Source organism: Acanthochromis polyacanthus, chromosome 15, assembly GCF_021347895.1.
Source record: "Acanthochromis polyacanthus isolate Apoly-LR-REF ecotype Palm Island chromosome 15, KAUST_Apoly_ChrSc, whole genome shotgun sequence".
Taxonomy (NCBI): Eukaryota; Metazoa; Chordata; class Actinopteri; family Pomacentridae; genus Acanthochromis; species Acanthochromis polyacanthus.
Window position 1 is genome coordinate 5,613,435 of NC_067127.1, and position 23,431 is coordinate 5,636,865.

The 23,431-nt window shown below is 41.7% G+C and overlaps 1 protein-coding gene across 3 annotated transcripts in view; it reads left to right on the forward strand.

Annotated features, from left to right (window-relative positions):
- Positions 1-212: 212 nt before the first annotated feature.
- grid1a (glutamate receptor, ionotropic, delta 1a) overlaps positions 213-23,431 on the forward strand; it is a 278,043-nt gene continuing 254,824 nt past the window's right edge. For 2 of the 3 annotated variants that reach the window (XM_051960063.1, XM_051960064.1), the window contains exons 1-2: positions 213-1,157; positions 2,742-2,897. In XM_051960063.1, the coding sequence (XP_051816023.1) occupies positions 1,079-1,157; positions 2,742-2,897 (235 nt within the window). In that variant the 5' untranslated portion in view covers positions 213-1,078. The remainder of the gene's footprint in view (positions 1,158-2,741; positions 2,898-23,431) is intronic. The other variant, XM_051960065.1, reaches the window with a different exon arrangement.

Below are 23,431 nucleotides of genomic sequence, written 5' to 3' on the forward strand. Positions count from 1 at the left end.
TAATCCCACGATTTGGAAAAAATAAAAAAGGCACCCCAGGCTGCTGAAGCGACAATCAAGTAGTCGAACGTGCAAAAAAATACATTCTTTTGTGTTTGTTCCTCTGCGAAAACAATGCGCCTCCGTTAACTCCGTCCAGCTGTTCCACCCGGTTCAGTCAGGCGTTGTGGCTCCTGTCACGTCTGTCCCTCATCCATCAGCCATCGCCGAGCCCCACGGTGTTGTAAATCCGTTTCTCCGCCACATCAGCTGCGCTCCGTCGCCGCAGAAGTGCGCTGAAATGCGCGTCAGTCGTTCTTCTGCTCCCCCGAACGAAAAAAAGGAAAACTTCTCCGAAAAAGTAACCTGCCGTTGACTTCTGCAGACCGTGTTGCGTTTTTTTTTCTCTCTTTTTCTTTTCAACTGAAGCGTTGTGGCGTTTTGGAGTTTTTTTTTTCTGGTTCCAACCTTCCGATCATGTGCGTAATTATCGGCTCTCCACGCGTCTTTCTCCGGCTGGTCCAAATCATTTCTACCCGGCTTGTCGGGACAGCAGCCGAGTCGTGAAGTCTCTGCAATCACGTGATCGAGAGACAGGACTGAAGAGTTTTTTTTGTGTGTGAGTGTGTATGTATGTGAGCGTCTCTCTCCGTGTGTAGTTAGAGGGGTGTCCCTCCTCCGCATTTTTTTTCTTTTTTTTTTGTGCTGCTTGCCATGCTTTAGACGCCGGAGCGCAGGGAGAGAGGCGAGAGTGAGAGAGGTAACGCCGGTCTCTCTCACCGGGCTACCTGTCTTTTCAGTCTTTCTCGGGTCCCCGTCGGTTCTTCCTCGTCGTGCACCTTTTCCTGCGGTCGTCTTGTTTTCCTTGGTTTCAAAAAAAGACGAGAAAGAGAGAGGGGAAAAATCACTGTGGTCATTTCTGCAGGGTTTCTCGCAGGTCTGCTCTGCCAGGAGGATCGTGGTTCTGTTTGGCACTGAGGGTTTTGATTTTTCCTTGTTTTTTTCTTCTTCTTCTTCTTTGCTGAGGAGGGGGGCTCCATTTGGACAGTATAGGACAGCCGAGCAGAGCTTGGATGAGCCGCCTCACTGAAATCCCGAGATGGAGTTGCTGCTGATCTGCCTTTCCCTGTGGATATTGCAATGCAATTCTGCCAAAGCGGACTCGATCATACATATCGGTAAGCGTCCGATTAAAACAACATACTGTCCGGGTTAGACTGGCTGTTAAAAAAAGGAGAGAGGGGGGTTGCGGGAATAAAAGCTCAGCCTGCTCATACTGCCTTGATCACAGGATTTTCGGTGAGAGGGCGGGATAAATAGTCTATTCAGCTCGCATCCTGTGCTTAAGCAACACTTTGACTCTCAAACGAGTTGAAAAGTTGGTATTTTGTAAATACGCATGCCTCTGAGCTGCACTGGCAGAGATATTTACTCATTATTTGCGCTATAATTTGCTTATTAGGCTGCTTTTGCGGACACTTCTTCCACTTTTCCACGGCAGATCACTGCATTCATGCTGGCTTCACGTCCAAACCTCATCACTGCCGGCCTTTGGGTTTGAGTCTTGCATTCAAAATACACATCACAACAAGGAGATAGGCCTGTTTTATTCTAGCTTTGAGGAAATTTGAGTGCAATAGTGACATAGATGGGGCTTTTTTAGACCGAGCTACCTCCTGTACGCACCCGACAAGCCTGAACTTCCATCGGAACGTGACTGCAATGTCAATGACGAGACAGAGGGAATGTCAGTGGAGTTTGGTTTTAGAGATGCAAAACGCATAGAGCCTCTTTGTACTCAAACTTCAAACCAGAGCTGCGGAGATGCTGTGTGTGTGTGTGGAGGTGGATGTGGAGAGAGTGGGGGGATGCTTTAAACTCACCGTGATGTTCAAACGATCCAGTTTTTGTCCTTAATTATCGCATTGATTTTCTAGTTTTGTGATACATACGTGATCTCTCTCTCCCCTCTTCTCCTCCCTTCCTCCTCTCCCCCTCTTTCCAACTGCATTGATTCGCACCCCTCTTATCACACACAGGCACGTAGCCACTCGTGATGACTGGCTTTGTAATCTCAGATAAAAATGTCAATGTCACTGTGGGCAAATTTCGTCTCGGTGCTCCTCTGCTGCTGCCTCTGCTGCTGCTGCTCACAGTTTACTGCAACAGTCTGGCAAGCAGCAGGTGCTCAGTCACTGACTTAATACAGCGATGGGACTCTGTCCAGATAATATTGGCTGATGCCCCGCATAACGTTAGGGTACCCCAGTTCTCGTTTCCTGAAACCCTTTTATTTCTCTTCCCCTCTCCGTAATATATGTGCGTCTGACGGTGGCAGCTGATGCCATTTTGATAAACAGAGGAAGGAGGGAGAAAATAAGGGGGAGGAGGGGGGGAGGCAGTTCAGCTTCAATGTACATCCTACATGAGGCCTAAGACACATGACAGACATTTAGTTTTCAAGTTTGACTGAAGGTAGATGGATGAAGCAAAACAAGTGGTTATGTGGCGTCGCTGTCCGTGGTGCTGAAACCTCTCCAGGGCTCAGAATACGCTCAAGTTGGAGAGCTAAATAAGCACAAAAATACAAAAGCACAAAAGCTAAATTCAATTAACCTTCATTCAAGTTTGCCTCCTTTTTACAAATTTTGGAAAATAACACCAAAAAACGTCAACAGTGAAGCTGATACTGAGTTCCATCATCCTTGACTCCCTTCAATTTGCACTTACTCTCCATTTAACTTAATATTTTCATTCAACAGGTGCCATATTCGAGGAAAACGCCGTGAGAGACGACGAGATTTTCCAACTTGCCATCTCAGACCTGAGTCTGAACGACGACATTCTGCAGAGCGAAAAAATCACCCACTCTGTGAAACTTATCGAGCCTAACAACCCTTTCCAGGCTGTGCAAGAAGGTAAGCGGGATCCCTTCATCTGCATCCTATCTGCACTAAAATTTGCTATTTTATGTGACTACATGGGGCCTCGGGGCTTCTAGTTATGAGGCCGGTGCTTGCTGCAAGGAAGTCTTCACTGTCCTGATCTCCTGAGAGGGTGCTGTTCATTCACATGTTGATGCAATGGCTAGTAGAGCAGGCAATGATTCATGTGATTCTGTGAGTGAGGGGAGTTGTTGTGTTTGTGTGTGTCTATGTGTGTGTCGCCACCTGAAAGCGCTCTACCACTGTACCAAAGCAAGGTGTCTTCTGTGGCTGAAAAGCTAGGTGGAAGCATTGAGTTAGAGCACAGCAGCACAAAAAAAGATAATGTGGACTAAAATTCATTTGAAGATGATCAAATGTGGTTCCGGCACCAATCTCTTTCTTATGTAATCGCAGGAGAGGAGAAAAAAAACCAAGTCTGGCTTTTTCTTTCTTTGTTTCCCTGAATGATGATGATCCACAATCTTGTTCATACGCATTTATCATCGCTTTAAACGTTTAGTCTGCCTCCTTTGGATCCCCCTTCATACTGTAAGTGGTCACAGTGCACACACCTCCACAGATCAGGAAGGAAATTAGCAGCAATGCTGTTTAAGCCAAGGTTATCTACCTCAGACGTTGATACACTATTGACTTCAAAAAGTGATTAAAAATGATTCTGCTAAAATGAATCATTAAGATGATAATGGGCTCGTGGGGACCTTCAGAAGCTGTTTATGTCCCTTGCACTTAGTTGCCAGCCTGTACTTTTGTCCCCAGTTGCACAAAGGCCTTGATGACTCATTGCTATTCATAGTGCCCCTGACAGGCACAGAAAGATGATAATATGTCTTGCCTTTTTCTATAATTATCCCGTGTCATTTAGCCGCACTCCTCAACAAATGATACAGATATCTAGTATTTTAATTCACGTTGCCTTTATAAAGTTAAATCCGGCGAGGCTGCTGTGAAGTTGGCTGTCATCTGGTTTCTTTAAATAAATCTGAAGTATACAAAGATGTTCTGGCTTTCTGCTGCAGAGATAAGAGGCAAAATGTTTTACACACATGTGACTTGGCTAATTTATCAGTCGCCATTTCTTGAGATGCATAAGTATATTAATCTAACCAGCTGGCTCACAAATCATTTGCCATTCGTGTTGTACTCTAATTAGTTCAGTGGTACAGTCAAAGATGAAGTTTTACACCTACACTTGTTGGAGAATATACACACTGAATTCATACTAATTATCTTAACAATGGTTTCTTTTGACAGTGCCCGAGACAGTAATTAAACACGATGCCACGTCTGCACAAAGGACACACAGACGTTGTAGATGCTGCTTTTTTTTGTCACTGCAGAGCTTGTTATTTCGCATTGAAAATGATTCAGATTTGCTTTCCCTCTGACTGAACGCGTCTTTTGTAAGCCTTGATTGGGTATCATTTAACATGCTTAATTATTGTTTACAGCCCTTCTCTCCTGGTAATCAAATATTCACAGAAGTGGGTGATTAGGGGGCATTTGGTTTCTGGAGAGAGAGCGGGGGAATAATGTGCAGTCGATGACGTGAGGATCAATGAGGAGGGCCTCGGATTCCTGCACTAGACATGAGGCAGGGTGGCGAGCGCTGAGTGACAACTGGGAGAAGTTAACCTTTTGCTTTGCTCTTTTGTTCGCTGCCATCCCACTGTGAGTGGCAGTCAGGACCCTGCCATGTTACGGCAAAGAGGGAGGAGAGGTGGGCATAAACAGGGAGGGGAGGGGGAGGGCGAGTGAGTGGAATGAGGATGAGATAATAGAGGTGGAGGATACAGCGGTGGCAGGAAAAATGATTATGGGTGAGAAGAGCAATGAGGAAAAGAATAACCATGAGTACCAGCAACGATGGGGGAAAAATGTAAAAAAAAAGAAAAAGAAATAAAAGACAGGACATGAATAAACATGACGAAAGACGAGCTGGAAGAGGCTTAAGATAGCAGTGATTTGATGAGGGAACTTGGCCCAGCGAGGTAGTTGCAGTGTCATGTTTGTCCTTATTTGGCCTCCTTTGTCCTTGCATTGCTGGAACGTATATTAACGAGGATGTCGCACAGATACCGTGCACGCAGAAACTCTCCACTATTCAGCCCTCCCACGCTCTTATCGTTTAAAGATGACAGCTCAAGGCTGGCTGGATATACCGCCTGACCACACAACTGGCAGATGCTGTCCTATTTATAGGCCGCAGCAACTGGAGAGAATGAACAGGATGATTTCAACAGTGGGAGCAAAAAGTCAGAAGAATATCTATCTTGCAAGTATTGATGCCTGTCAGCAGAAATATGGTTTTTGTACACCATCAGCTCACAATGCTGTCACAGAGAAAAACGGTTGTCGTGATTTTAAAGATCAACATGGAGCAAGGACAAGAGCAATCTGCTGTAGATTATAAATAGATATGTATAAACCTCTGGCAAGGTTAATAGTGAGTTAAAAATACTTCTATAGTAAGAGGGAATGCTCTTACTGTCTTGGACAATGCAGTGTTGAATGACTCGTGAGAATGGCATTTCTGTTGAAATGAATCATGCTGAATTCAAACTGGTTCATCACACATCCTGAGATTTGCACCGCAGATTTTCCAACTTGATTTAAAAGTACAAGTGTGTCCTCTAGGGCAGAAAAGTATACTAACAAGCAAAGCTTTTCTCACTTTTTTTTTCTGTCTGAAATTTTATTCAGAGGAAGTGAAAGAAAGGGGACAGCAAAGTTGCCACCTTGCTGTGTCATTATGTAAATGCGAACCTATGCATATTTCCAGACTACTTTAGCCTGTAAGGTCGATTTTTTTTCCTGTAGATGCTGCATGAGCTTCCAAGGTATACGGAAAATACATGTAAACATCTCAGAAAAAGAACATATAAAGTGCGCTACAAGACGAGGAAGCCATAATATGCAGGCGCATGGTCAAAACAAGTTTCAGCATGAGCCTTAGCCACACTGCTAGCTTGAGTTAATGCTAACAACACAAATGCTACCATGCTTATCATATATATTTACTGTGTTCTGAAAATCTAATACCCTTCATATTCTAGGCGGCATGAATGTTTGTGCAAAAATGTCACGCTAGTCTGTTCCTAGATGGTACATGATGACGTTACTGCAGTTAAAGGAGTTCAAATTTCTGCGTGTCCACCATTCAAGCTGCTGTGGGCTTTTGTAGTAATTTTGAAATCCATTTTAAATGAGTTCTTCATGTTATTTTTGCGAAGCTCCTGCAGGTTTCCTCTGAATTTTACAGAAGCCATTCATGACAAAGTGAACAAAAACAAAACCATTTGGCCACAGTGAAGAGAAGAAATCTCCTGCTCCTTTAATGTGCAGTAATTTGTTGAGTGTTCTATCCCACTGAGTCCTCTTCACACGCCACACCACCAGTGACCCTCCATTTTCTCCTCACCCCTGCCAAGGTAGCGTCAAGGAGGATTTAATTCTTTGCCCTTTATGTTCCTGTAAGCTAATAGACTTTAAAGAACTTGTAGTTCAATGCTGTTTTCCTTTTTCCTCTTTTTCATTTCCCCCAATCTGTAATGACTAAAGTTGAAATAATGGCTTCTTTGAAAGTGTTGGCATGGGCAATGTAATATCCTCCATCTGATTCTCTATCTGTGACAACTCATTACTCGCTGTGCTCTAAACGTGATGTAATGCTGCCCTTTCACTATTATTGTCCCGGTGAATTTAATAATGCTGCATAAATCTTGGTAATGGATTTGTTTGTGTTTTTATGTCTTTTCACTAACCAAACACACTGGGAGGAGGATCGGGTCATTTTACCAGCCCCTGTTAATTACCCAATAGTTATTTTAATCCATCATAAGCTCTTCATTGGGCTGTAGAAAGGCTGCTGGTAGCTCAATCAGCTAATGATGCTGCAGCGGAGGCATACCTTTCATTTAATCCCTTCATAATGCGAGGGCCACCACTCTGTATCCAATGGGGGGTTAACCTTTCTTTGACTGCTTGAGTTTGCAAAAAATTTACACATGTGATCAGGATCATGGTAAAAAAAACGCCTGGAAGCGGTTTAGGAAAAAAACTCAGATGATTAGAAGGAGTTTTTCTCGCTTTAGCCCTTTAAAAATTAAGTGCTACATCTGCAGTTGCAAGAGGGAATCAGAAAATATTTGCTGGTTTGGGGGAAAAAAAATGGCGTTAAAAACAAGAGAAAGAAAGTTTAGATGTAGATGTGTGAAGACATTTGTTGTTAAATAGTAGAAAAAAGCACAAAAATATAATAACAATTCACAATTAACTTAAAAAAAACTACAAGGTATTACAGACTAATTAGACCCCACAAGTCTGAAAAAATGCAAGCATGTCAATAAAAAAAGAAAACTGGTGCATGTTAGGTTGCAAAAATGGTTTAAACTTCCAGTTTCTGCCACTCAAAGCAGTAAAATGGAAGCACAAATGTGAACTCAGCCAAGTCTACTGAGTAAAGCAGAAACTAAAGAAACCTAAACAGTCAGAAATCTGTAGAATTGCTGTGCCTGTATCTGAAATGACTCTGGATTTACTATATACTACATTCTATTTCATCTCCACCATCTTCTGAGCTTGCAAATGTATTCATATTCAAGTCGTGTCCTAAAAAACCTCACAATAAAACAAAAATCATTGTGTCCGTGGCCTACACACTACTTTCTGCCAACAGTCTCGTAATGCTATATTTCACAGTTTATTGATGTGAAAATTACAGTTGTGTGCCTCAACAGCTGCCGTTTGATGGTGCAAAAATGATGATAAGTAAGTGTCTGAAATCTCAATTTACGTTTCTCTAATGAGTAAACTGTGGAGTGAGTATTATGCGCTGGAGCAGTGGAGGAGAGAATGTATTCCGCCACCAGCACTTGGCGTCAGTTTGAGCACTCCGTTGCTAGTAGATACCACTACTGGCAGAAGTCCATTGCAGCTTAACTGACACTGTTACATCCACCATTTTGTCAGATCTGTGTCCAAGCAAATATTGAAAGCCGTCTTATTTATTTATTTATTTATTTATTTATTTATTTGTTTCTCCTCGCCAGATTGATGCCGGAGCATCGTCTTTAGGTGCTTATTTGGTAGAATTGAGTTTTTTTCCTCCGTACACGCTGTCGGCTGCAGGGAGGAAATGTTGAATTAAGCTACTTGCTGGATGAAGCGTCGTTGTTGTCCTACCTGCTGATGCTGCCAAATGAAGGAAGTGTTTTGCAGCTCCAGATTCCTTGTTACCACGTTAACCCATTTTTACAATATCTTTGGACTCATGTTTCCTGATCCAGGATCACAATGACTGAATGTGTTGTCCTTATTCTCACTTGTTTCACACTTGTTCATTTTCAAAACTTCAAAGGCAATTTGCAGTTCTCAACCTTTATTGGGAGCGTGCTTAGCTTCCTTCATAGCTTTGCACCTACGCGCACAGTGAAGCGCACAATTAATACAAGCAGATCATAAAACCACAAAAAGCACCTTTCAAACACACATAAAGAGCCATTTCTGACTTGGCATCGCTGCTGCATTTCCTTACAGCTTGTCTGCCATGTGAAACATACGGCGGATACGTTTTTTTTCCTCCTTTGGATTGGGTGAAAGAATACTGCGACACATGAACACACACTTGAAATGGAAGCCCTGCCTCCTGGTGCTGACCTGATGAGTTTCATCTTGAATTCGAGCCATCCTGCTCGGTTTGACTTTCTGATCACACAGCGAGAGATGCCGCTGGGTTTGTGTGGAGTTTGCATAGCAGAGGGCAATTTATGCGTGTGGTGTGCAACAGAGCAATAAAGAATGTGTGTTTGTGGTGGATCAGAGGTCTTGGAGATGATGATTTTTGTTTCGCTTTCAATAAATCATTCAGACTTTATTGATATAGTACTTTTCATACACACAAAAATGCAACACAAAGTGCTTTACAAAAATGAAGTAAAGCAGTGCAAACAACCCCAACCCCAAAGTCAAATCATCAATAAAGGACTTCCAAAAGTCAGTGACTGTATAACACATGCAATGAAATAAAAATAAGACAGAAAAATAAATAAAATACCTTTTGTTATAAAAGAAAGCTCGAGGTAGAAAATGAATAAATTATAGTAAAAATTTGAACATATAGAATAAAAAAGTATTAAACTGTACATTAAAAAGATCAAAATATGTAAATTGTAAAAATAAATAGCAAAATCGATAAATAAAATTACTTCTAATCTATCAAATCAATCAAAACCCTGACTATAAAGGTGTGATGGAGCGGTATGTGATAGTTTGTTCCGCTGCTTACTGTACACTACTGCCACTCTGTTGCTGCACAGGTCATTTTTTAGTCTCTTCACAGCTGTAATAACTGACGGCGGAGGTCTGTGGATTATACACACCTGCACTTCTATACCTGCTATTCACACGGCACAGTGTGGATGGCACAGGGGGAGGCCCTGTGGGAGCTGTGGGCTGGCAGACAGGCTAAAGAATATGTATTCCTGAAGCTTTTCTTTAGATTAGCCGGAGTCAGCAATGTCTAGCAACCGCTGAGCTGCACCTGCCAGGAAGAGAGAGCAGAATACAGAAGGGGAGGGAGGTCAAGGCTGTTAAATGCTGGATCTGCTTTAGGAGTACAGGTTTTGTCCTCTGTGCCGTATAGGAACAGCTGGGCAGTATGGGCATGCTGGGATACTTTAGTGTCACAGAGCCTGGACATCTGCAGCAGATGTCTCATTTGGCAATTCTCCTCTTCAAAGGAGCTCAGAGACATTTTCTAAGTATCCAATTTAAAGGAAAATGCAACCGAAGACTTTGAAAGTGATTTTGGCTTCCAAAGCGAAGAGGCTCGGCCGGTTGATTAACTCCAGGAAAGGCGTCAATTTACTCAAATGCCATGTCTGATCTGTATTCAAAGAAATCATCGTCAGGGAGCGAAATGCCACTACGAGTGGGGATTTTGGTAATCTTTTAATTTGGGTAAACAGGGCCGGCCTCGTTGTGAGTGAAGTGTGGAAACAAGTTTTTTTTTTTTTTTTGTTGCCGAGTCCCACAAATAAATAAATAAAGTGCACTGAGAGCGAGCGAGAACTGCAGATTCTATTGGAGGTCTTTTCAGAAAATGTTGAAGTTGTGTTTGGTCTGCGATGCAATCAGAATTACTGCATTGTTTTAATTAGAGAGAGTGGCAGTCATGTTGGGCCTTTGTTGCTTTATGTATTCATCAAGCTCCCCATGTCGCTGCACTAGCAGACAGCTGAGGGCTGACTTCAAAGTATTCTCGTCACTTTTCATACTGGCATGTTTGATTGAGATTGTTCTGGGGGGTCATTGCGTAGAAGGCTGACTAATGGCTTTTGGTTGGCATGAGGGCGGTCTGTTCCTGATTCATAAATAAAAGAGAAACACATTTTAGAAGCGGATACGTTTTGAATCGCCAAAGTATACAAAAGCTGATCTCCGTAGACATTTGTCTGCCGCTTGCAAATGAAATGACTAAATATGGAGCATTTTATTTGGGTCACTTTGCACTGTCAGACAGTGACATCAAACTAGGAGGCAAAATCTGTCCGCTTCCTGTTGTTGTTGTTTGAAAAGACATTTAGCACCTGCATTGATTTTCCAATATGACAGCAACATGGATGAAAGAGCAAAAAAAACAAAAAAAACCTGACATCTATCAGAACACCAGTGCACATGTCATACATAACTCAACAAGCAGCCTGTTATGCATGCACATGAACACACAACATATGTTTCCTCTATCACAGGTCTCTGAGCCCCATGTCTTATTCATGTTCCCACCTTCTCCGGTGCAGCAGATTTATAACATGCTGCAGAGAACCCTGTGACAGATGTTAGTCCTTTGCCACGACCCCAGACAGCCCCCAACCACCGCTGGGGATCGACCATCAATACTATTCTACCTGTTAGAGAGAGAGACACTGAGGTAGACATGTAGAGAGAGAGAGAGCGAGAGGGAGAGGGGAGGCCTGGAGGAGATGTCCTGTCCAATCAGATTGATGCTGATGAGGCCCTCGGCCTCTGTCCATTGTAATACATTGCAGCCCCACATGTTACTGGCATCATTTCTCTTTGTACACACTGTTATGCTTCAACGTTATTGAGCTGCCTAAAGTGCGTCGAGATGACAGAGATGATGTGAGGGGGGGAGGCAGAGTGGGTGTATAAATGCAGGGGGAGGATTTGTTTGTTTGTGCATCATGGCTGGAATATGTGCCTTTATGTGTGTGTGTGTGTGTGTGTGTGTGTGTTTGTGGTTATATGCTGGACTGTGTGAGTGTTTGTGGTGGTTTTATAGATGCAGGTTTGTGTCGGTGGATGTGTCGGTTTTGGTGAGAGGCCGTGTTGGTGATGAAAACAGTTAGTCGATGGGAGCTTGTAGCTCCCCCTTTCAGTCACTTCTGATGCTAACTAGCTCAGAGGGAAGTGTGTATAATTTACTACCCACCACCTGCACCATTGGCTGCGAGAAGACTTCATTCCAGGACGGAAGACAAAGAGCAGAAAATCAGCCCCCGAGTAAATCCTATTAGAGGCTAAACAGGAGTCAGCCAAAGAAATGCTGTGCGGCTGTCTCCAACGTCACACTCTTTGCAGACTGAGGGAGGAGAGAGATTGGGGAGGCGGGTGTGGGGGGGAGGATGGGGGCTGAGATTGGAAAAGGAGTCTTGGTGAAAGTAGAGGGGGTGAACTGGTGAGCGGGCGTGACAATGAGGGAGAAAGGGGGGTGATGGATATGGCTGAAGGCAGAGGGGAAAGAATAACGGAGCAGAGGCTGTGAAATCTCAGGCCGTATGGAAGACAAGAGGGGCAAAGTCATTTAAAACTGCGGACTCGGCTCACTAGCCTCATTGATTAAGAGATGCCAAACTGTATTTGGGAGCCATTGTTTGCATTAGTGCCCACAGACATGAATGCCGAGTGGGACCATCTGTCACAAGAATCCCTCCTCAGTCTTCCTCCCTGTCTCTCTCTCATTGCCATGGGTCCTCCACCATACCCAGGCAACATGGGGTTTATCCAAAGATGAGGCTAAGCTAGTGTGTAAGCTCTCTCTGAGTGAAATCAAAACCCGGCTTAAACCTCATGAGTGAAAGCCTGAAAGAGTGAAGAGGGCGAAACATGCAGGCAGAAGTGGGTCAAATAAGCATCCCAGTATAAATATATATCAATCAGTTTGACTCATGAATAACACTCTGACTTTATTCCACTGTGAAAATCATCACAAGTTGTTGCGTGATTACTCTTGTGATTGCGCTTTTTTGAACTCGTTGTGATTTGCAGATTCATTGTTGACTCGCTCTCCTCTGTGCTCATTCATTTCCCTTTTAACCGGCTCCTGATGCAACACACCACAGCTGTTACTCTCTTTTACACGGGATGGTTCACATGTTATTGCCTGTAAATGGAGAGTTGCACTGCTACTAATTGCAATGACGAGAAAGAAATTTCCCTATTAAGTAGCTCATGATTTTTCATGTTATCTAATCCATTGTATTATCACACCATGAGAAATCACTCTGCGAGCGCTCATGGGATGCGTAGGCCTCATTCCTGTTGTACGACCCCATTCATCAGAAACCCCTCACATCAGTCCTCTGTAGGTGGAATCAAAGCAAGTTGTCATTGTTGGCTTTTAATCGCTTCTTGAACAAGCTTTGTGAAACTTGGTGCCACAGAGCTAATTGAATCCCTTTTTCCTTTAATTGTCTCATAAGATCATCTAATTAGATGGTTTTATTCCGCAGAAACACGCAGCACCACACCACCACGACCAACCCATCGTATCTGTAATAAGGAATAAGACCCTCAGCTTGTTGTTTTGTTAAGACCTCTTTCTGTCTTTCTGCAATGGCAACTGGCCAAAGTGTTCTTGTTGTTTCGAGTTTTCAACAGAAGTGGTTCCCAAACTTTTAAACAGCCTGACACTCCTTCACAGTATTTTTTTCAAATGTACAGACACATGTGATTAACAAATTGCCATCTACATTAAAAATATACAATAAAATACACAATGTTATCCCTATTTGTGCAGACTACCAGTCAAACGTTTGGGCACACCTTCTCATTCAATGCTTTTTATTTATTTGTAATATTTTCTGCATTGCTGATTAATACTGAAGAATAACATTTTTTTGTTTACAACATTCAAGACTCAAGATTCAAGACCTTTTTTTTTTTATCACAAACACAATTATACATGGCATAATGCACAGTGAAATGCATTGTGCACCTGTTCCAGACTGAAATAATTAGAATAAAGAACAAAAACACACAATAAATACACATGTATATAGAAAGAAAGAAAGAAAGAAAGAAAGAAGCCAAAATAAATAGAAATAAAAGTGTCAAATAGTGCAAAATAAGATACATATACAAGGCGGAGTGTAGACAGTCTAGTGAACATAATTCCGTATGTATTCTTTTTGTAGTTTCAGTGTTAATCTGCAACAAATAAAATGATTAAATAAAAACCAGGGAATGAGAAGGTGTGTCCAATCTTTTGACTGGTAGTGTACATGTTAACTTTCTCAAATAACAGCGTCCACCAGTTACATATAATAATTTAATGCAATAAATCCAGATCATACATCCTTACACTGCGGAAATATAATATTTCTCATATTAAACTTTACATTAAATTCTGCCTTCACACAAAATAGGAGTCTTGATCCTGTATTCTTGCAGTTAACACCACTGATATCGTCTATTGGTCTGTAAACTGTGTTTGCGTGTTGCATTTGATGCTAGTTCTTCATTTTGTCAGTTTCTATGTTCAATTTTGGGTTTTGGACTGCTGCTTCTGTGTTTTATGAAAGGTAAAATATTCTAACCAAGGCTTCACTGTCTTAACATCTGTTGATATTTCCTCTTCAAAGCTCTGACTGGCTGTCACAGCATAGAAGAAGCAATTTTAAGCAGCCACAAGAAGCCATCATCCTCTGACATCCTTACTTAACCCGTGTGAGGGTTTAACGGGTTAAGGACGATCACTTTCCTCAGAGAAAGAAGTGATGAAGAGAGCAGCGTTAATGGGCTGTTTCTATCTTTAAGCCTTTTCAAACTCAAGGCAAAGTGAAGGATTCATTCTTTCATTTGACTGAGACAGAGAATGTTCATCATCCTGCATTATCGTGTCACTGTGAGACACGCTGTCCTTTTGTTTCCGTTTTGCAGGTATCATTTTTTCCCCTACTGTCACTCCAATTGGTCCACGTTAACTGAAAAAGCACATTAGGAATGTGTACATGAGTGCAGTGTACATTTACTGTGTGTGTTTATGTGTGTTTTGCCCGTCATGCAGGCTGGTACATTTCATTGTGTGACTTCGTGTCTGCGACATCACTGCTGTGACCCAGGTTCAACCCCAGACAGTCAGCTTGGTCCTTTGCTTGAATAAACACAATCTCCAAAGTTTTAGAGGTTCAGGTATACAGAGTTACTGTACAGTGAAACTGAACTTAATCTGCTCTGTCTGTGTGACGGGTAGAGTAGATTCAGGGGCAAATATCAGTGTTCAGAGCACAAACTGCATATGTGACACAGTGCAAGGATGGAGTCAGTTAGGGAGGCCTCACAGCTCGAGGGAGGGCAACTGTCCACTGTTTTGACTGAAATAATGAGTGTTTTTATTATATTTTATTCAGATGGTCCACAAAGTATGAATCACAATGACTATCAATTAGCATATGTGGTTTCAAGACAGTGTGTCATCATGAGCAGATTGGTATTGTATAACAAATAACTGGTTTGAATTATGTTCTGTATCTTAGTTTTTTCTCTCTCTCTCTCTCTCTTCTGGCAAAGCTGCAGCATCAGGTTTCCATACTAGTTCTGCTAAATTATGTGAACGTATATGTATTATTTTACTATATTCTGTCCATTATTTTTGGCATAGGGGAATAAATAGCTGTTGCTTTAACACACGGCATCGTTACAACAGTGTGGATGTCATTAAACAAGCAAGTATGTAAACTCCTGGAAATTATACTTGGTAAATCAAGACTGCAGTCAAACATCAGTGATGAAAGTGTAAAACCAACTGCATCACATGGTGCCACGAATCTGCGACATAGAGTGAATGAGACTGTCAATGTTGACTTCCTCTTTCTGAAGGGCTCGGTGAAGTTGGTGGACATTTTTGGGCGGCTTTATTTGACATAGCTGACATGCCATCTCTTTCATGTCTTTCTCTTCTCTTGTCTATGGCTTCATGTCATTGAAATAAAGCTGCATTTTAAGCTGAGCCTTTATTGCCTCTGGTCAAAGTAGTGTCCGTGCACTGGTCACTGTATCTGGTGACTGTCCTTTAAAGTCACACCTGACTGTGGTGTGGATTAACTCGGTGGTTGAGAATGTGTCACCAGCTCAAAAACTGTGCACAGTTGGCTAAATGTCACCATTTTCTGACTGACATTTTCACTTCATCTTTTCTCTTCTTTTCTCACTGTCATGCTGGGTTTATACTTTTGTTCCGTGTCTCTGGACTTTCAGAAATTTCCAATTTTGTTAACAGTCTCCACCAATTCCATTTCTATTCAGTTCAGCTTGTTCTTTTGTACCACCAGTTCACAACATGAATTCTCTTGCAATTCACATACTAAGATCAAGACCTTACAATATTTCTATTTATAGTATTATAGAGAGAAATTCGACTATTCCCACTGAGCAAGCACTTGGCAAACACTACTTAGTATTTTGTTTTATGTAAAACTAGTACTAACACCATGGAGGCCTAATGTGCTGTGTGGCAAATACCAGAGTAAAGTGTGTTCACAGAGGGGGGGCCAGGTAGCAGAAGTGTGTAATTTACTGTGATTATGCCCTTCAGACAACTGCAAACAGTTTTTATATATGTTCAGGATGTGAAGGCACATGACAGGTGGCTTTTAGTATTTTAAGCATCTGCCTGGACTCCCACATAAGGACTTGCATAATTTGTTTTCTTAGCCATTATATGAATTCCATGTATGTGTTGGAACGTTCACAGTATCCTGATTCTCTGCACTCTGTGTTGAAGAGAAACATCGTGCCTCACGGTCATTTTTTTTGTTTTAAATTATCACAGAAAGGAAAAAAAAGAACTGCAGGTCTAGTGTTTAAAGCCACGACAAGGTGGATTTGACTCCATTTTCTACAAATATACATAAAAATGAGCCTTTAAAGAAACACATTGGATCATATCTTCAGTAAAAACAACAGCAGATTTTGCGAATGCATACATTTGAACAGTCATTTTTCAGACAGATAAGGGACAGGAACAGAAGAACATTTTCACACTGGCAGATGCAACAGCCACCCACCAAATGATGATGTGGTTGGTCCATGTGTGGTGCACTCAGTAACAGTGTGTCTGAGACTCTATCCAGGTGGAGATTGGACAAAGCAACACACATCCACACAGCAAAGGAAACAACAAGCCTACCCTCGGGCAAAAATAAGATTAGTGCAAGTGATTTTCAGCCACTTAGAGCCTTAGCTTTCAATGCCGTCACTAAAGGCGCTGCAGCGAAACACTGTGACCAGGGCAACGGCAACGAAAAAACTATGTAATGAAATGCTTAGAGGAGCTGCATTTTCCAAAGGTCAAACAAGGGGAAATGACAAAAAAGTTAGAGCATGCAGGGGCTCATCCTTCCAATACAATAGCAGCCGCACAATCAGAAAAAGAAGCCTTAGAGGCAGTATGGAAATATATAAGAAAAGATGATAAGGAAGAGGACAAGCCGATCGCCTCGAGGGGAGAAGTAGAGGCAGAGTGTTGGAGGAGGAGGAGGTGGCAGAGTTTCAGATCATGTCTCTATCTTTTCCTTTTCTCTTGGACAGCAGGAGGAAGTCTATCAAGGCAATGTCATCATTTCTGGCAGGACTAACTTCCTCCTAGCAACGCCCTGGCAGTCTGTGCAACCAGGAAGAGAAGCTAGAAAAATGAGGCATCTCCCAATTGAATTCTTGTCCCTCACTGACTCACTGCATGCCTACTCACTGCCATAACAAATCCTCCTTTAAACCGCACAAAAATGGGAAGTCTTGGCCACAATCACGTTTATTCCGGCACAAGCAGTGTGTGTCCTTTTGTCACAGGCTTGTATGCAGTTGGTGGGAGTGAATGCACAACAACTGAGCACTGGTTCCTTCGTCAGCATGTTAATGAGCTGCAATTCTTCAAAAAACAAAGCCATAACAATATGTCAAGATACCACTGGAACGTCTCGTTTGTGTATCATATTTCAGAAATGGACTGTTTAATCTTATTCCTTGATTCAAAGCATTGGTTGATATGGCAACTGCATCCTACTTGAGAAAACAATTTTTTCCTCCCCACCTGTTGATAAGGGGAAAAAAACCCAGACCGAAACACAACAGCGGAAGCGCTGACGGAATAGAAATAACAACACAAGCAGGAGCACGAGGATGACATTTGAAAACATCTGTCACAGGAGCAATGATTTTCTCTCTCTCAATAACTCAATAACCGCACGATGAAACGGGCCTCTCGAGGTAAATGTTTGGAGCGTTGTTTTTTAAATGCTGACGCTGACTCACAGGGAATTCATGTTCTCTTTGTACAAAATGACTGAGCAGTGTTTGTTCCAATTAGACTCTCTTTTCCACAAAAAAGCTTAATTCTGTGTGTGGCGACAAACAGAGGTGCATCAGGGATTAGCGACTTGAATATTCGAACACTAATGACCGCACTTTTCCTCTTGAGCCCAGAGGACGGTAAATACACGAGCCTGGAGGCTGCACAGTTGTGGCTGCAGGGATTTCCTGTTGCTTCCCCTGAATAGTGATGGCATCGCTGCAGTGTGGCCTAATGTGCAGCCTTTCAATATTCTGCTTCCTGTTGGTCTCGTGTCCCATTAATTTTCAAGAGTTTGCTTTAAATATCTCTTGAGACCACACATCTGTTTTAGTTCTGTGGCTAGTTAAGTGGAATTAAGTGCTCAAGCTCAATTTGTTTTTAGTGCTGGCTGGCTTTTCCGGATTTGACAGATCAATTTTAATGTGATTTAACCAGGATCGGACTCAACCTCAACCCCACAAGCCGGTAGTTTTCCTCCCCTCTGAACCCACTTTTCAAATTCAACATGATCCGTGTTTAATAGTCCTTAGGGCAGAATCTCGTAGTTTATTGTGTAGCTCTGTTTGCTTCACCTACATGGAGCATTAAGACAAGCGGCTCTCAGATTTATAGACATTTTGGAAGGGATTTTGCTTTGTTTATTTATTTGTTTTTCTCTAGATTGAAAATCCCTCCCATGAATCTAGTTGATTGTTAAGGGCTAATAGCAACTTTTGCCCTAAGCCAAATCATCACCAAACTGTTTGCATATATTAATATGCTCACAGATGCTAATACATTTGTCTGCTGGTGTGTGTTGGCGTGTACATGCAGGCTTCCACACAGGCTCATCCCCTCAGTGAGGAACAGGCTCATGGCTTTTAGGATTTTGCTTTAAACAGTGTAAATCTCTGATTAAGTGTTCCTCTATCGGAGCACAAGGTCTCAGCAGAAAAGGCTCCTGGAATGTGTCATCAATAATCTCGATAGTCCTGTAATGCCTTTCAATCCTCAATTTTCAGCGCTGTCAATGCCAATTCAGGTTTTGCTATCCCTTTAAACTAACCCACCCCACAGCTGCATACCCTTTTCTAATCCAACACGGCCCATCTCAGCTTCTTTCATTGCCTCTTAATGTCACCCTTTTGCTGTGTTTATGACTGTATGTTCAGTATGAACGGAGTTGATCCTGCTGCTGAATTGCTGAAGAGGAAAAACGGCTTTAAAACTCCGCAGCTGCAGCTCTCAGCAGAAATGGGTTACACCTGGTACAAGGTTCGTTGAGGATCAATGTTGGGCTTGAAAGAGAGAGAACAAGACTGCAGCACAAGTGTGTGAGAGCGTGAGAGTGTCTTCGTTGATGTTGTGTGACCCAGGATGAGCTGAACAGTGTTTACTATAGATTGGGTTTGACTATTACTTAACCACAGACCTTGACTTTAACAGGGTGTTAAATATCAGGTCTTAAGGGCCTCAATAAATGTGGCGCTGCTGGAAATATACCTCAGTAAATGATTTGGAATGTGCAATGTTTGTTTTGGATTCAAGCCACAGTTTTATACAAACCTTTGTCTTTGGAGCACATTCATTTCTATTTAGGCTGAGCGATAATTTATTTTTGTCATTAATTGAATTTTACTGGAAATATATCATAATAATGTTGTTTTATCTTTTCATGTTCGTCCCATATGCTTCTGCGGACTCATAATTAAATTTAATCCAGTTATATTTACATGGCACCAATTCACAACATACATCATCTCACGGGAATTCAGATAATAAGATGGAGACATAACATTATAGAGAAAAACCCATCAAATGTAAATGATTCCCATTGAGTAAACTTTGGGGATAATGGGAGAAAAAAAATCTTTTAAAAAGGAAGAAACCTTCAGCGACGCCAAGTTCAGGGATGCTATGAAACGACAGAATTGGTCTAATCTTGGCAGTGTTTGAGGTGAAAAAAGGCCACTCTGGTCGGCTCCTTAATATGGAACTCGAACGAAAGATTTTTATCAAGAAACATACCAAGATTCTTGGTGCAACTCTGCAACCAGATACCTGCAGAGTCGACAAAACACACAATGAGAGAAGATACAAAATTGGTGACATGCAAAGGTGGGATATAAATACATGGAGAGTGAAAGAGAGGAGAATAGAATAGAGATGCTCAATGCATCATGGGAAGTCCCTCAGCAGCATAACTAAGGGATGGTTCATGGTTGCCTGATCTAGTTTTAACTATGAGCTTTATCAAAATGAAAAAGCTTCAACTCTAATCTTAAAAGCAGAGAGGGCATCTCCGGAAGTAAGCGATCTCCATCATTCCTGTCTCTGTGATGACATACAGTAGCATATTTAGCTGTTTTATTGATCCCAGCATTGAAGCAATGGACTATCTGAAATCCTCTGATGCTTATCAGTGCTCTTGAGGCTGGCCATTATGAAAGGAGATGGGACATAACCTTGTCTATAAAAGACACAGCGCACCACAGGGGACTGCACTTTACTAACAGAACCGACCGCTTTTCATTTGTGGTCTATGTTCAACACACTGATTTACATTAGCTTGACTGTAGGTGCAGTGAGAGACAACTAATTTAGTGGGTTTAAGGCGTGACAGGCTGCACATCTGTAATCTTGCTAAAAGCTCCAATGAAAGACTTGCTGAGAGAGTTAGATGCAATAATTCATGCAGTTGTACAGTTAGACTCAGAAAAATAAATTAATATGTGTTTTTAGACAATGTCACAAAGTTTTCTTACATGTCCGTGGGTGTCCAGTAACCCAGCAAATAATTCTGACCCTAAAATTTATGGCTACAAAATGTTCACTTTGCAGACCATAGTGCTAAAAGTCATATCTGTAGCCGCTGCTGAGTGAAAGAGATCCTCTTTCATGTACTTTGTCTGCCTGAGGATTTCATCTCATGAGTGCACTTCTTGAACCTTGAGACTACCACTGACTCTCTAATGATGTGTGCATTTGCTCTTTGTACACAGAGTGGGTTAAGGTACATAGCTCTGTGTTCAGAGAGCCTCGGGAAGAGTCGGCGTCTATGGGGAATAAAGTCAGGATGCGGTGTCAATTCTGGACTCATTCCTGGACTCATCACAGCCGCACAGCGTAACAATCCTGTGATTAAGGCAGATCAGCAGTGTTTGAGCAAAAGGATTTGACCGTGCTGTCTGAATTGATGATTCCCTCGTTTAGTTCCCCGTAGGGATCCAGCTTCCAAATGACCTCACCTCCCTCCCCTAAAAGCTGTAATGATCAAAGGAAGGGATGTCTTTTTATCCACTCAGCAGAAATCACTGGAGTCCAGAGTTCAGGCCACACAATTAATAAGGATCCTTTGAAGTTCCCTTTCATTACATGTAGGGTATTTCCGTGTGAGATTATAGTCATTCATGAACATGAATTAGTTAATACCATACATGTGAGGCACCAAACACAATGGAAAATGTTCACGCTGGATAGAATGGTGCTGCAATTAGATGCTTTCAATGCCATTTTTTAATTACTGTGAGAGTAATACATCACACAGAAACTGTATCTCTATGGAAGATTAGAAATGCCTTCATTGTATAAATGTTAGATAAATTATGGCTGATACTGGGTGGAATTCTTTATAGAAAACTGAAGACAGTAGTAGGTTTGATGATGGTGGTTGTTCTGTTTTTATTACAAGTGAAAAATCTGTTGCTGCATGATAAAGCCTGAATCCTGAATGCATAATGAAAGAAGAACAGATAAGTCTCTCTCTCAGTATGACACCTTCAGGAGAAAGCTAATAACTTATTTAATCAATTAAATAACTGTGTACATTTAAACAAGCTAAGCATTTTTTGCCACCACAACTCACGTCTCCATTAACCCTCTGACCCCCAAAACCCAGAAAAACATATTAGCTTCATAAAAAAACCCAAGTTACACCATTTATCATAAGAAGCTAAAAAACCAGAATTGTAAGTTTTTCCACGTTCCTACGGTTCTTGAACTACCCATCTGTAACGTGGCCTTTCACTTGAGAAACTTAAATCTAAGCTTAATCATTTTATTCTGAGTTTCCCATTTAAAAATTCGATCTGATTTTGCCAAAATAAAACGAAACAAAACATTTCTGTGCTCCTTGGTACATCTGTGGAGTCACTCAGCTGTGACCAACTGTCATGGGACAAAAATTCATGGATTTTTCAGATAAACTGCAGGCAGCGTTTAAACAAAACAGACAGGAAACAAATAAAGAATGCGTGCAGTAAATTATCTATAGTAAACAGAACCACCGTTTTTTAAAAATTTATTCTAACATTGGCAACACTTGTAGGCACTTTAAAAATTGTACATTTGATACCAGACATTTTCTATTTTTGCAAAATAAGTACTTAACGTTTTATTTTTTAAACGATTTATGGCCTTATAACTGCACAAAAGACGCCTTTACGTCCCTTCTCCTTCTAGCCATAGTTGTTCTGTTTCCGTAGGGAGGCAGGACTTTACATTGCAATGAATCTGAGCTCAGAGTGAATAAAAACATGACAGGAACAAAACAACACTCAGAAACTACTTGGGGGGGTTCAGAAGGTGAAAGCAGTTCTACACGTGGGAAATAATGATATGAAAAATCGCCTTAGATGACAGCCTGCTCTTTAGCCAAGAAAAATGATTATTCCTGTAGCTGCTGTGGTAGCTTCTTTGTGTGTGCTACCTATAATGGATTTAAATGTGGTGTCGAACCATATTACTAAACAAACTGTGTTTAAGCCCTTGTGCTTCTACATAATAGCTGTTTGATCATCTGTGTTAGCTTTGCTGTCTTCCGTCCATATATCTTCCTGAAACCAGACTCAAATGTATTGTATGTGTCACATAAAGTTGTGTTTTTGGCGCAGTGAAGCGGTTTTAGCATCTTACTCACCACATTTAATATTCACAGTCAGTCGGTGGAGATACAAGCCCTTTGGTATTTACCTCACATGTTTCATTACAAAAAGACAAGATATAAGCTGATGAGTGTGACCTTTCCATCACACGTGGTAATTGTGCCAAAAAAAAGGGGGGAGGGTGACTTTTCCCTTCATCAACGGGAAGGTGGATGTGTTGCCTTGGCAGCTCCTACTGCTCTTTACATGTACAGAAGTTACTGCTAGCAACCGACTGTGCCTCCAACCTCCAATTTGCAGCTCTCCATCACTGCTGCTCAACACTCACGACCCTGCCAAGAACAGAGAAAGACGCTGCTACACTTTTCTCCTTGTTGCATGTTAATTTTGCATTTTCTTCGGAGTCTCAAGAGCCATCCTATTACACAATAAATGTTAAGATTTCTCTTGTTTTCTCATTACTTTATAAAAAAAAATATCCCTCTCACTCTCCTGCTGTGTTTTTCTGTCCTACTAATGTGCTCTGTTTCTGCATTTTCCCTCATCATGCACTTCGCTACTCATATGGATTAGTTCTGGGGTCGATTTCCCTGAGGGTTGTGAGTAATGCTAAACCCCATCAGAGGTCTGAATGGGATGCTCTGCCAGTATCACATATATCACAAAATGAGTTGATGCTAATTAATTGAAGTGTGTTTTCCTCTGTGGATGAGGTGCCTCTAACTCATGGACCGCGGCCTGTTTTCACTCTTGTCTGGTGCGGATATACAGCACGATTAAATACCAAAAACTCTTTCTGCTTACAAGAGGGAAAATAAAGTGTTGGTGTTTTGCCGTAAGCTTTCCCGATGTGATTAGGCTTTCATTAGGGGATATATAGACACCCAGAATTATGCAGCTCATGTCTAACAAATCTGTTCACTTTCCCAGCTTCTGTGTTGGGAACTCGGACAAACACACTTACGTAAACCTAAATGCCAATGCTTTTACACACTTTTGTGTGCGTTTACAGTGCTGTACACACTGTAAGGGATGTTTCGTAAAGCGTCTTCACA